The sequence below is a fragment of the Phaseolus vulgaris genome, chromosome 7 (assembly GCF_051622355.1).
Source record: "Phaseolus vulgaris cultivar YP4 chromosome 7, ASM5162235v1, whole genome shotgun sequence".
Classification (NCBI taxonomy): Eukaryota; Viridiplantae; Streptophyta; class Magnoliopsida; order Fabales; family Fabaceae; genus Phaseolus; species Phaseolus vulgaris.
In genome coordinates this window covers 49642754-49657527 of record NC_143504.1, presented here as the reverse complement: position 1 = coordinate 49657527, position 14774 = coordinate 49642754, and the positions used below count along the sequence as shown (strand labels likewise).

General features: G+C 30.4%; 2 protein-coding genes across 5 annotated transcripts; both read left to right on the top strand.

Annotated features, from left to right (window-relative positions):
* Positions 1-811: 811 nt before the first annotated feature.
* Positions 812-3278, top strand: LOC137829830 (putative rRNA-processing protein EBP2 homolog). 2 transcript variants are annotated; one of them, XM_068636785.2, is made up of 2 exons: positions 812-910; positions 2169-3278. In XM_068636785.2, the coding sequence occupies exon 2, from the start codon at positions 2174-2176 to the stop codon at positions 3038-3040; it is 867 nt and encodes a 288-aa protein (XP_068492886.1). In that variant the 5' UTR covers positions 812-910; positions 2169-2173; the 3' UTR covers positions 3041-3278. The 2 variants fall into 2 exon arrangements, with proteins under 2 accessions (XP_068492886.1, XP_068492887.1); XM_068636786.2 differs by having other exon boundaries at positions 827-914.
* A 4739-nt stretch (positions 3279-8017) lies between these two features.
* LOC137829827 (mannosylglycoprotein endo-beta-mannosidase) lies at positions 8018-14769 on the top strand. 3 transcript variants are annotated; one of them, XM_068636782.2, is made up of 11 exons: positions 8018-8242; positions 8354-8492; positions 8668-8895; positions 9107-9165; positions 9626-9674; positions 10139-10369; positions 10745-10914; positions 11021-11225; positions 12257-12928; positions 13032-13259; positions 13668-14769. In XM_068636782.2, exons 1-11 carry the CDS (start codon positions 8106-8108, stop codon positions 14469-14471), a joined length of 2922 nt encoding a protein of 973 aa, XP_068492883.1. In that variant the 5' UTR covers positions 8018-8105; the 3' UTR covers positions 14472-14769. The 3 variants fall into 3 exon arrangements, with proteins under 3 accessions (XP_068492883.1, XP_090160729.1, XP_068492884.1); XM_090304603.1 differs by lacking the exon at positions 13668-14769 and adding an exon at positions 13521-13557 and having other exon boundaries at positions 8044-8242; XM_068636783.2 differs by having other exon boundaries at positions 8049-8242; positions 9107-9226.
* The last annotated feature ends 5 nt before the right edge of the window (positions 14770-14774 follow it).

The window sequence follows — 14774 nt, the reverse complement described above, 5'->3', positions numbered from 1 at the left end:
TATTTCTTTTATTCTTATCAATATAACTCATTTATTAAATTTCTTATTCATAAAAATTATCTATAATAAATAATAAGTATTCTAAAATATTATATACTTATAACATTATAAAATTAAAGAAAAAAAATTATTTTGTAATTCTTTTCATAATAATTTTTATTTCAATAAATATTTTTATTTTTAATTTATAAAAAAATATTTTTTTTAATTATTTTTATAGTATACGTAAATCTTACTAAAAATAGGTAACTATTCTTTTAATCTCAATTAACTACACATAATGAAAAAAACTATTTATTTTGTAGTTATATTTTATGAACATTTTTTTCTTAATTTTACTACTTTTTTATTTTAATAATTACTATAAGATTTTTTATTTATTTTTTGTTGTCGTAAGAAAAAGTGAATACAGATAAACGTGGACAAACATGTTTTTACTAATTATTTATAATATTTTTTTATTTAAAATTATTTTTTAATATTAGATACGAACTAAAAATATACAGGGTTTATATGTTATAGAAGCTAAAAAGAGTTATGTAAAAGGCTTAATATGAAATACAAAAAATAAAATTAAAAAATTTGAATCCTTTTAAGGAATGGAATTAAATATAATTATATTTCAGAAAGAAAAACATATTTAAATCTAAAATTTATAATATAGAAATATTTAATAGTTGGTACGTAAAGAAGGAAATCTGAACGAACCCGACCCATATACCACAAAAGTGAAGACTGATCCGAGTTTAGTTATGTTGACCCGACCCGAGTATTTTTTTTCTTCGAACTCGCATTATTTAAACGCAAAAAAAAAAATCACAAATTTAGCCCTAAACCCTGAACTAAAACCCTTCAACTTCGCGTTTGGGCAGTTTCGCCGCCGTCGCAATCGCCCTCCCTCACAGCATCGGTAGGTTGGTTTTCGCTTTCTGATTCTGCTTTCGCTTTGCATACCTCACTTTTTCTTTCGATGTTCTGCGTTGGATTGGATGTGTTGTTCTTTTTTATTTTCAACTTATTTATGTTTTCTCTGATTATTACTAAATAGTGGCGTTGATGGAGTGGATTTCCCCAATCTTCTTGCCTATTTTTTTTCTGTTTAAATGATCAAAAGGGCAATCCTATGTGTATTTCCTGTTCTAAACAAAAGATTAAGGTTTGTTTAATTCTGTTTTTTTTTTTTTTTTTTTTTTTTATATTAGCCTTTGTCATTCTAGACTAAAGTTTAGGTCTTGGGGGAGAAGGGAAAAAGAAGTACTCTTCTTCCCTCTCTTTTGAGAAGACAGGGCTTGCGGTTGCTGAATTTTATTTTTGGAACTTTGAAGGAAGCTCATCGGTTCTTCTGCTCTCTAGATTAACTTTTTAATGAAGTTTTGTTCTGAATGCTTGATTGAGATTTTACTGTTGAAAATCTTGGACTTTACTCCATTTGGGTTCTTTACTAAAATTTAATTCATCCCTCCTGCACACAACGGCCCTCTGTACAACTATTGCACTGTTCATGAACTAAGCCATTATATGCTAGTGACTAGTGTTTCTTTCATGCCCTTGCGCTTTGTGATACCATGTTTATTCTTATATTTCTATTTATTTTGTAAAACGTTGTTGTGAAGTAGTTCAGTAGTTGTGTTGTGAGATGCCAGTGACAGCAGATTAATGTTAAGTCAACAGGGCATTTAGGTGCTAGGTTCCAGTACCATGTAAAATTTTGAAACATCTTTTGCTACCTATTTTTTACTGAATGAACACTGGGCTTTTTTCTATTAAAATAAAAGGAGATTTATTTTCCTTTCTTGATCCAATGTCTGCTATTATTTGTTTGTCATTAGGCATACAATTATATCAAGTTATTTGAATTGAAATAAGAATTTTTTTTGTTATGGTTGATATGGTATTATGCGTGTTATTTATTTGTTATCATTTATGTAATTATGTTGATTTTGGTTAGGGTCTGCTTATAGCAATATTTCCGAATTATGGTTTATTTCGCCCATTGATTCTAGGGTTTTGTGTCAATTTGAGTTTAGTGCCTCCTCTCCATCTATTGGTTGTGAAAGCTTTGTCCCTTATATCTTAAATGACATTCTGTTTTGGTTATAAATGCTATACAATACGACACTTTGTTGGTTTAATTTGAACTTTCTTTTCCTTTTTCAATGCTTGTATAGGTTTAATGGTGATGCCGTCGGAAAATGATGATACAATGATTGAGAATGAAATTGAAGATATGGGTGAGGAAATGTCTTCTGAATCAGAACAGGAAGAGGATGTGAAATTAGCTGAACCATCTAAAAATGCTGTATATAACAGAGATGCTCTATTAGATAAACTTGGAGATATCAGTTGGCCTGAGAATGTGAATTGGATACACAAACTAACCATTGATGTTGATCAAGAGCAAGAAGTAGATGTCAATGATGATTTGGCACGAGAACTTGCATTTTACACACAGGCATTGGAGGGAACTAGGCAGGCCTTTGAGAAACTTCAATCAATGGGTCTACCTTTTCTGAGACCTGCAGACTATTATGCTGAAATGGTAAAGACAGATGTCCACATGGAAAAGGTGAAAGGTAGGCTATTAGCAGAGAAACGAAAGATGGAAGAGGCTGATGAGAGAAGAAAGGCCAGGGAGACCAAGAAATTGGCTAAAGCGATTCAGGCTCAGAAACTAAAAGAAAGGGCTAAGCAGAAAAAGCAAGATATAGAATCTGTAAAGAAATGGAGGAAGCAGAGGCAAAAAAGTGGGTTTGCTGACAATGGCAATGATGCAGATACGGCTTTTGACTTTGAGGATGGAAAAGTATTTGAGAGGTCAAATAAGAAAAGGCCAGGAGTGGCTCCGGGGGATCGATCAGGAGGTAAGGCAAAGCAAGCCTTTGGTAAAGGAAACAAACAAAAGAAAAGAGATGGTAAGAACTCCAAATTTGGTTTTGGAGGCAAAAAGGGGTTGAAAAAGCAGAATACAGCTGACACCACCAATGATTATGGTAAATTCAATAAGAGTGCTGCTCCTGGAAACAAGAAGAGAAAGAGGTAAAATGCAATCTTTTTTTGTTTTATTGAGGAAGTGATGTCTCGGTAGAGCCAATGACCGATTCCTAGGAAATTTCATCTGCTTTTTTAATTTTACATTTTGGATGGATTTATGTTAACTTGATATCGACAACCAGCGATTCTTAAATGTTTACTTCAATCTTTGACGTTTTGCTAAATGATTTGTTTCTTTATGTTGTAGTTACTGAGTGAAGCAATTTGATAAATGATTTGTTTCTTTATCTTGTGTACTGTTTTGTTTATCTATTTATTTTATTTCATATACTCATTCCTTGGTGGATGTCAGAAACTAAGGATATTCTACCATATGGATTCCATACCTAATGACTTCATCCATTGAACAAGGTTAAAAGTGAGTTAGGATGTTGTTTCGGCTATTGCGAGTTTAATCGAGTATTTAACAGTTGTTATACAATAAGTGTTGCTATGGCTGTATATGGGAGAGAATCCCTCTTGATGTCTTGGAGTGATGTATGCTAGAGTTTTCAGGTCGTTTAATCCTTTGATCTTAATCTGGCTCTTGTGGGCAAATTTATATGAAAAAAATCAGTGCCAATGCGATAAGAAGAGGCGCATTGGTATTGGATAAGGATTTGAAGCATGCTTTTACTATTCCTTGTTTCTATTCGTAATTGATAAAGCAATTTTTTTTGGCATTTAGCATGGTCCCAACGCTGCCTCTGATGCGTAGGTACTCCCTCTGATGCTTGGCCTGATGAGAGAGTACGAAGGGTCAACAACTGAATTAAAAAATTTAACTTTTTTTTACAAATCTTTTATAATTACAGACTCTTTAAAGATTAGTTTTTATTTTTTTAATTACTTTATTGGATGAACCTTGTTAGTGAGTAAACTTTTAAGTTTTAGTCTATGGTATAAATTATTACTTTTGGTGAAAGAAATTCTCAGTATTTTAGTTTAATTTTGATTCCAATATTTTTTTTTTTTTTATGAATCTTCAATCAAAATCAAGTGATTTCTTCCTAATTTGTAATTGTTATGAATGTTTTTGGTGTTTTTCGTAATTCTAAAATAGAAACAGATAAGAAAAAACCATAGTTGCATTCCAAATTGATCCATATTTTATCACAAACAGAATTACAATTAGAATTTGCATATTTCTCTATTTTATCTCTCAAAATATATATATAAAATACAATTTTTCTTATTTTTAGTTATATTTTAAAATTAAAAAAGTAAGGGTGAATTGTTTAAATACGTACTATTTACTATTTTTTCTTTAAATATTATTATTAATTTTATTTTTTTAAATATAAAGACACATCTCTTTCCTGTTCCTATAAATAATGATAATTTGTTAGTACAGGAGTCTGAATAATTTTTTTTACGTATGTATTTAAAAAAATATTGAATTCATAAAAGCTAATTCACATGCAAGGAGGCAGTAAAATTCTAAGAATAAAAACCATAGTAAAATAAAATAAAAAAACCAAACCTCCCTATTACAATTACGATAAAAAAAGTTGCAGTTTATTAAATCAAATACACTTTCTGCATAAAAATTAAAAAAAAAGCTAGAAAAATACATGTTCACATTTTCATTATATTAAAATAATACAATTTTAAAAATAATACATAATTTTGTAAGAATGATGTTTAAAAACATTAAAAGGATTCAAAATTTAAAAAAATAAAAAAAGTACATATATATATATATATTTGTAAGACTGATATTCAAAAAATGTATACAATAGTTGTTTTGAAGTGAAAAAATTATTTAATTAGTTTAAAGGAGAGAGTATTTTTTAATTACTTATTTCAGTAAATAAAAAATATTTTTTATTCATTAAAACATAAAATTACCTAGTTAAAAAATAATATGAAAATAAATTATAAAAAGAGGTATTGGTTAGTATAATGGTAAAGATAAAAATAACTCAATATTTCAGAATTTAATTTAAATAACTCACTCCAACTAAAAATTGGAATTTGAAGAGAAATAAATAAATGAATCAATTATGATAATATTACTTATTTTAGAAACTCTCTAATAAGAGTGGTTAGCATTAACTTCTTATTAATAAAATTAAGATTTTATTATGAGTCTTACAAATATTTGTTTTTAAAATTGGAACCAAAATAATAGAAGTAACCTTTTTGTGTTTGGTTACGTGGAAGATGAGGCAATGAGACGTGAAGAAAGTTAACTAAAGTAACGTAGTTGAAGAGCAGAATAACTGACACGTCTAATGTGTTTAGATTATTTTACATTGGAGTGAATGTATGATTTTTTTTTTTTAAGGTATAAAATTTAAATTTACAAATTTACTTTTTGTTTTTTTTGAATAATAAAATATGCATTTTTTTTAATTTTGAGTTAATTAAAATTTTGTAATTATTTTCAATATCATTGAATATATTTTTTTAAAATACGAATATCTTATCATTAAACATGAATTTTTTTCATAAAAATAATAAATTTGTGAGGGATTGAAATTTTATATTTTTAAGTTAATAAAAGATTAAGATTCTAATTAATTAATTTATATATTTATTTTTTATATAAATAATTATATTCATTTTTATATTATAATTATATTTTATTTTTATTATTAACAATAAATAATAATATTAAATATTTGATATAAGTAGAATAAAATAAAATTATTTATTAATAATAATATCATTATTTAATAATTTTATTTTATTTATATTTATTATCATTATTTGAAAAAATTATTTTATTAATAATATCATTAAATATTTGTAATAGTTAAATTTATGTAATAATTATTATTTATATTTAGATAAATTTAATATTATTTTATTTGTATTATGTTAAATATATTATTATACAATAAAAAAAAGTAATCTTTTACTTTCATGTAAAATGTAAAATAAAAAATGAGGTAAATGAGAAAAATACAACTGCTTGCGTAATTTGAGGAGAAGAATGAAAAATACTATTCACACTCCTCTTTCTTTCACTTTTCCGTGAATCCAAACGAAGAATATCACTGCATTTCCATCCACCTAAACTGTAAATCTCTTAAAATAAACAAACCTTAAGAATAGTCCGTATATAAGTGAAGAAAAAAGAAAATAACATATAATTAATTATTTTTAAAACATAATTGATTATACGTTATTTTTATGTAATTTAGTATATTATATAACATGTTTATAACTTATATATTAGTTATTAGTATATATTTTTTATATTATAATAAAATGAATAAAATTAAAATTATTAAATCATAAAATTATAATTTATTATTTAATTTAAATTAATTTATACTGACAAAGATTAATATTTTTTAAATATATTACTTATAATTTTTTTAAATTTATTTTATCGGTCAAACCATTCATAAATTTTAACAAAATTCCTTAATGTATGTTGTAATAAGTCTCTTATAATACATACTCATTTGCATGAGTCATGTCAAAACTTGTAAATTTTTATATATTAACCACATTTTGTGAGTGAGAAGTTTAAGACTCTAATAAATAATATTGAAAAATACTTTATTCTTATTTTATCATCATCCTCATCCACATATATTTAGTACTTATTACTACACATGATTTAAATACATCACACATTTATGGAAAAAATGATATTTTAATAATTATATTATCATTCCACAATTTATACTTAAGATTATTAAAAAGATAAATTTTTATGATAATTGTTTTTAATGGAGTGCTAAGATTAAGTCTGTATCATTATTTGTAATTTTTGATGAAATCATGATATATTGACACACTGGTAACACACATTTGATGTTGCAGACGTGACAATGACGTGATAGAGTGAGATTGCACTCGAATAAGCAGTGTCAGTGCGAGCTTCAAAATATGGTAAAAAAGAATATATTACATCGGTTCTTAATAACAACCGATGTAATATATATATTTTTTAATTCATATTATACTTGTTTAAACTTCTAACCGGTGTAATATATGACCCATATTAAAAAAAATTGATTTTTTTTCATAAAGAGTGGGTGGGTCATAAACGTCACATAGGTACCCACTTACAGATACACGGGTAACCAACGTGTGTCACATTGTCACATAAGTAACCACTTACAAACACACGAGTAACCAATTTTGCGTGTGTCAGTATATGTGGAGGAACCTGTGGCTGGGTAACCAGTTCTAGTAGGGTTATTACATCGGTTAAGACATTTAACCAATGTAATATATGGTTCTTATTAAAAAAATCATTTTTTTTCATGAAGAGTGGGTGACCATAAACATCACATAAGTAACCACTTATAGACACATGAGTAACCAATTTTGTGTGTGCTACGAGTCATATATTATAATATAGAGTCAGTGTCATATTCTCACCAAATATCACATCTACGCCGTCAATTAATGCCACATAAACAATGTGAAGTCAGTGTTAGTAGCTAAGAGTGTTAATGAAACTTATTTCTCCATGTCAATTTCTGATAATTTTCGGTATTGTATTCTTCTTTATCAAAAGTATATTCTTGATCAAGAGTGATAATACTGACAAAAGGTTATTTGACATTTTGAATGTCAGTACTAATTTATTAGTAAAAAATAATAAATATTTTAATTTCACATTAATCAATCTATCTATAAAAATAAATGGTATATTAGTCGTACATCACACTTAATTACCATATTAATATTAGTATGACATCAAATAATATGACATCAAATATGACATTAATATGACATCAAATAAAAACGATAATAACGCATTCACAATTTTTTACACAATTACATTATAATTTTAATATTTTTTATATATTAATTTTAAATTTATATTTTTATTATATATATTTATTTTTAGACTCATCACATCAAAAATTATATTAATGTTGTAAAAGTATCATTTTCCAAAACAAAATTATGTGTAAAATTCATTCGCATCTCGAGCATATGCGGTACAATGATAATAATAGAAAGAAAAAAAAAAATAATGGATATGACTTTTGTGTGTGAAACCGTTTTTACCATATTTATTACAAGTGATGGTGGATAAGAGAGAAGTGAATTTGTGTTGATATTTGTTTGTTTTTCCATTCCAAGTTTTGCTGGTAACAATGGCGAAGGTCACCCTTCATTCGGGATGGCTTGCAGCCAGGTCCACTGAGGTTCATTTCACAGGCACTCAACTCACCACCACGCACCCTCCCTCTGCTTCCGCCCAACCGTGGATGGAAGCCGTTGTCCCTGGAACGTAATCTCCCTCTCTCTCTCTCTCTCTCTCTGGATGCAATGCAATGCATGCACACTGTGCTTTCTTGGTGATACTGATTCTTAACTTGAAATGATGTTTAATGATTGGCAGTGTTCTGGCAACCTTAGTGAAAAACAAAGTGGTGCCTGATCCTTTTTATGGACTAGGAAATGAGGCAATCATAGATATTGCTGACTCTGGAAGAGAGTACTACACCTTCTGGTTCTTCACAACCTTTCAGTGTAAGCTGGTAAGGATTATTCTGCTCTCTCTTATAACGCAATTTTATATCTGAAATTTCGAAAGTGCTTTCATATTTATTTCAATTTTTATGGGCTGCTACTTGAGTGAGCTTAATTCAAATATGATGCTTTCTGGTTTGATTATTCATTTTTTTTTGAGTTTGACGGACATTGCCTTTACAGTCAGGTAATCAGCACTGTGATCTGAATTTCCGAGGAATCAATTACTCTGCTGATGTTTATTTAAATGGGCACAAGATGGTACTCCCCAAAGGAATGTTTCGGAGACATTCTCTTGATGTCACTAATGTTATTCATTCTGATGGTACTAACCTGCTTGCGGTTCTTGTTCACCCTCCGGATCATCCTGGGAGAATTCCTCCTCAGGGAGGACAAGGTGGTGATCACGAGGTCAGAAACTAAATTTATAAATCATATTAGTTAATTTTGTCCTTTTCGATTATTTAATTTCCTGTTATATGACAGTGTGTCAATTGTAGATTCTAGTGGTCGATAACTTCTAAAGTTTATTGAATTTTAAGAAGTAAGACTAGGAAAGAAGAGTGAATGATGATGCATGCGGAATATACAATTTATCTTTTATTTTGTTCTTTTTGTGTAGATAGGAAAGGATGTGGCCACACAATATGTTCAAGGTTGGGATTGGATGGCTCCTATAAGGTGAAATTGTTACTACTTGAATGGGAAACCACCGGAGTTCTTTTCGGTTAGCTAGGTTACGGTAACAAACTAGCAATATCCTTGTCATTATAATCAATGAAATTGATATTTTTTATGTGATTGAAAAATCAGAATGTTCATTTTTTTAACAAAATGGAGACACTTTTACTTTGTCACTAAGCTGTATTCGCAGTTAAAGTTTGTATAGAAGAGAATTTAGACTGAAAAGGCAAAATAAGGCATCAATGTATAACATGTTTATCTAATATGACACTGGAATTTCCTTTGGATATGTTGTTTGTATTTTCCTTTTATGACTTTATGATGTCCTTCCATGCACTGAAAAGGAAAAGAAAGTGAAACAAAATATAGAGGAGTTTGGCATTGCTTGTCGACTGAAGATGCAATATAAAGCAAACTGTATATCAATAACTAATGCAAGTGTTAAATATGATTGCAGAGATAGGAATACCGGAATATGGGATGAGGTTTCCATTTCTATTACTGGGGTGAGTTGTATGTATTAATTGCTTTGGATCCTTTCATAAACGTATTTTTTTCCCCATGCACTTAAAATTTACCAACTATCAAATTTCTTTCATCTTCGTCATTTTTCTATTTTTTTTCTATGTACTGTCTTTTTCCTTTGCTCTTAACTCCAAAAGAAAAAGAGTTTTGGTTTTCATATATTCTTCAATTCATGATTAAATACCTCTGAACTCCTGTAGATCCAATCGAATAAATGATTAGATACATTTTTGGGAAGTCACTGAGATGTCTGGGAAACAAAAACTAGAATAACAATACAGAGTAATGAGCTAAAGACATCATAAGAATTGCTTTATTAGTTTTTGCATTTTATGCATTCTAAACATTTTGTTCATCAGAGCAAGCTTTATTTAGAGTCGATTTATAGTTGACTGTACTTCCAGCAGTTCTTTGGTAGGATGATTCCTGTGTCTGTTTGCTGCAGCCGGTAAAAATAATCGATCCCCACTTGGTGTCATCATTCTTTGACAACTATAAGAGAGTATATCTACATGCCACAACTGAGTTGGAAAACAGGAGCTCCTGGACTGCTGAGTGTTCTTTGAGTATCCATGTGACAACAGAACTCGAGGGGAGCATTCACTCAGTAGAGCAGCTTCAAACTCAAAATCTTTCAATTCCTCCGACATCACGAGTGCAATATACATTTCCTGAGGTCAGTCTTAGACAGTTTAGTCCACTGTCCTAATGAGCCTGTCTCCATGGAGTTACACGTGAAGAACTTAATCATTAATTAACGATATACTTCTAGAAAAAAAAGAGTATATATTGTCTTGTTATTAGTATCCCTGGGCTGCTTTTGTGCAAACTTGTTTGTATGACTTATAAGGTCTATCTGAATGAATTTCTTTATGAACATTTCCTGGAGAAAAAAACAGAAATTTCTTTTTCCGTTCGAAGTTGAGGAAATTTGCAATCCTGGATTGATAATATTTTGTAGCGTCATTTTCTATTGACCCTGTTAAACTCCCGTAATATGGGGTTTAAGCTTTATCTCTTCTTTTAAAGGGCTAATGATTTACTTATGCAGCTCTTCTTCTACAAGCCCAATTTATGGTGGCCAAATGGAATGGGTAAGCAATCTTTGTACAATGTTATTATTAACATTGATGTTAAAGGATATGGTGAATCTGATTCATGGAGCAATCACTTTGGATTCCGCAAAATTGAAAGCAATATTGATGGTGCTACTGGTGGAAGGTATTATGGTGTTCCTTCAATGTTATAATATTTTACTTTTTCCTCAGTGGGATTAATTCACACTTTAAACTTCTTTTGCATATGTTTTGCTTCTTGTTTTTCATAGATTGTTCAAAGTTAACGGAGAACCAATTTTTATACGAGGGGGGAACTGGATATTGTCTGATGGGCTACTGCGACTTTCGGAAAAGCGATACAAAACAGATATCAAGTTTCATGCAGATATGAATTTCAACATGATTCGTTGCTGGGGTGGTGGCCTCACTGAAAGGCCAGAGTTTTATCATTACTGTGATTATTATGGTCTTCTGGTAAGATATATTAGACATTCATTCTTGTTTATATGTGCTTCTTAATATTCTTGTATACTTTTTATGCGCTTACTGCGTTACTGCTCCTTTGCTGTGTGCCTATGTAGATTATTAGTGTTTCTTTCCTTTTGAGTACGTGTGTATCGATATAGAAGTTTGCATTAGATTGAATGACTCCATCATCATAATTAAAGCAGGTTGGATTTATGATATCAGATTATTACAATATTGGGATATCCAGAGCCTCTGTTCAAATCTTATCATGCCCTTTTATTTTCAAATAAAATATGTTGTGAGTGTTGCTGCAACAAGACCAAATAATCATTCTAAAATTTACTGGTTTAAACATCTTCACCAGATAGGTTGAGTCGCGACAAGCTTTAGTAGGCCAGGGCCTGAATTGACTTTCATTAAAAACATAAAGCCCGAGTTTGGCACATTTACTTGTCATATATATCTTTTAATGGTCTGACCTGACTTGCACGAAGACCTACCCTAGTCTACAAACCTATTTAAAAGTTTGTTCTATTATAAAACTTTTAAAGTACTCAAAACTTGTTGTTCTAAATAGGTCAATTAATAGTTACAGTTTTCTTATATGATCATCTAATATATGCATTGTGTGTGGGTGTATATATGTGTTATATATATAACACTGTATATGCAATATAACAAAATAAATTACTAATTTAAAAACATTTTGTAATAAGATCCTTGAACACGGTATAGCATTATCATTCAATAATATTATAAATTTGATTTTTTTGTAGATCAATATGTTTAATAATTAATAAAGACAGATTAACGCGAGTTTAATATATTTATATTTACCTACATAGTGTTAGGCCTTAAAGTCTTATTTTTTTAACCAAATAGGCTTTAAGACTAGGCTTGGTATACTTCTTAAAAAAGTCTGGCCTGATGTATGCAGAGTTACAGTCTCTATCACTATGTTACGTTCTATAAAACTTGGCTTACATAAGTGCAGTTTTAGTTTTGATAATTGATCATATTGCTGGTAAATGTTGTAGGTATGGCAAGAATTCTGGATTACCGGGGATGTGGATGGACGTGGTATCCCTGTATCAAATCTAAATGGTCCCCTGGACCATGACCTTTTCTTGTTTTGTGCAAGAGACACGGTCAAGCTTCTTAGAAATCATCCTAGTCTTGCCCTCTGGGTGGGTGGAAATGAACAAACTCCACCACATGATATAAATATGGCGCTGAAAAATGATCTGAAACTTCATCCTTATTTCAGACATGCAGAAGAAAAGGAAAAACCTGTAGGTGGCTTGTCCGAAGGGTTGGGGGATCCTAGCCAATATCTTGATGGCACGCGAATTTACATACAAGGATCATTATGGGATGGGTTTGCAGATGGGGAAGGGAACTTCACTGATGGACCTTATGAAATTCAAAATCCTGAAGATTTCTTTAAGGATGACTTTTACAAGTATGGATTCAACCCTGAGGTTGGTTCTGTAGGAATGCCAGTTGCTGCTACCATAAGAGCAACAATGCCTTCAGAAGGATGGAAAATACCACTGTTTAAGAAACTTTCCAGTGGTTATGTAGAAGAAGTTCCAAATCCCTTCTGGAAATATCATAAATACATTCCATATTCAAACCCAACCAAGAAGGTTAATGATCAAATTCAGCTTTATGGTGATGTGAAAGATCTTGATGATTTTTGCTTGAAGGTATGAAAACTTTATCCAGCTGGATCATTCATTATACATTTTCAATCCTCTTATCTTTGTTGTTCTGTTGTTAACTCTATTTTTTATACTATAATCTTTCCAGGCTCAACTAGTTAACTACATACAATATAGAGCTCTTCTGGAGGGATGGACTTCTCACATGTGGAAAAAATATACAGGAGTCTTAATTTGGAAGACACAAAATCCTTGGACTGGTTTGAGAGGTCAATTTTATGATCATCTTCTTGACCAAACTGCAGGTTTTTATGGTTGTCGATGCGCTGCAGAGCCAATTCATGTACAGCTTAATCTGGCTACATATTTTATAGAGGTAAGCATCGACATTGAACTTCTATTTTTTTGAATTTGGAATAAAAATAGAAATATCATTGAACAATGCAAAATTCTTTTCTCGCAATATAAATTGAAAATAAAATTGACACTAAAAAAAATACTCCCACTTCATAACTTATTATATTATTATTTTAATCATATTTTAATATATATTATTATATTATTAAAATAAGTTGGAAAGTGAAAGTGTTTTGTTTTATATGGTGTCAAAGAATCATTTTTTAATTTATATTGGCAGTCCAAATTAGCAAGTTAAAGGGATTATAAGAGTACTGAACAGGTAAAACTTGGAATAATCAAAATTTCCTTTGCAAGTTATTTGATGATCCAATGACGAATACTTTCTTAAAGGTTTTATAGCATTTTATTTTTCTTCTTTAAACAGTTAGTGAATACTACATCAGAAGAATTGTCTAATGTAGCTATGGAAGTTTCGGTGTGGGACCTTGAAGGCACATGTCCACACTACAAAGTTCATGAAAATCTCACTGCACTGCCAAAAAATGTAACACCTATTGTTGAGATGAAGTATCCTAAGTCAAAAAATCCTAAGCCAGTCTACTTTCTTCTTCTCAAACTCTACAACATGTCAGATAATAAAATTTTATCTAGAAACTTTTATTGGTTGCATCTTCCTGGTGGAGATTATAAACTACTAGAGCCGTATAGGGAGAAGAAAATACCACTCAAGATAACATCCGAGGTTTTCATTCAAGGATCTACCTACAAACTTCAAATGCGTGTGCAAAACACATCTAAGAAACCAGACTCAAACAGTTTGACATTGGAGCACGGTTCAACAGGTAGACAAAAACTGGAAACCGTAAACAGTGTGCGAGGAAAAGAGCAAGTTGGTTGGCTTACGAGGATACACGAATGCTTTGCCAGGAAAAGTGAGGGTTTGAAGGTTTCTGAAATTAATGGGCAAGATATAGGTGTTGCATTCTTTCTTCATTTTTCTGTTCATGCTTCGAATAAAGACCACAAGGAGGGGGAAGACACACGAATTCTCCCTGTTCATTACTCAGATAACTATTTTTCACTTGTGCCAGGAGAGACCATGACTATTAAAATTTCTTTTGAGGTCCCTCCAGGTGTCACTCCTCGAGTTTCTCTGCACGGCTGGAATTTTGAAGACAAGCCATCCTTGAAGGTCTTCAGTGATGTCACAGGCAACCTTGTGAATTGATCAATCCGAGTACTTCAAATGCATGAGAGCTTCATAAGTTTATTACTTTTCTTCCTTTAACCTGCAAAAGTTAGCATTCTGATACAACATTCGGGAATTCATATTTCCAAACTTATGTTGCTAAGACCAATATTTCTAGTACTTTGTTTTTCAAATTGTGCAATAAAAAAGCAAAGGGGAGAATAATCTTTTGAAAGGTAAGGCCCCTGGGAATGGAGTGAAGGTTAGGCTCCGATCATTTTATGGCTTGTAATTTGATAACATTCAATTTTTGCAAATGTCTTATGCTTCTAGCCAATCGTG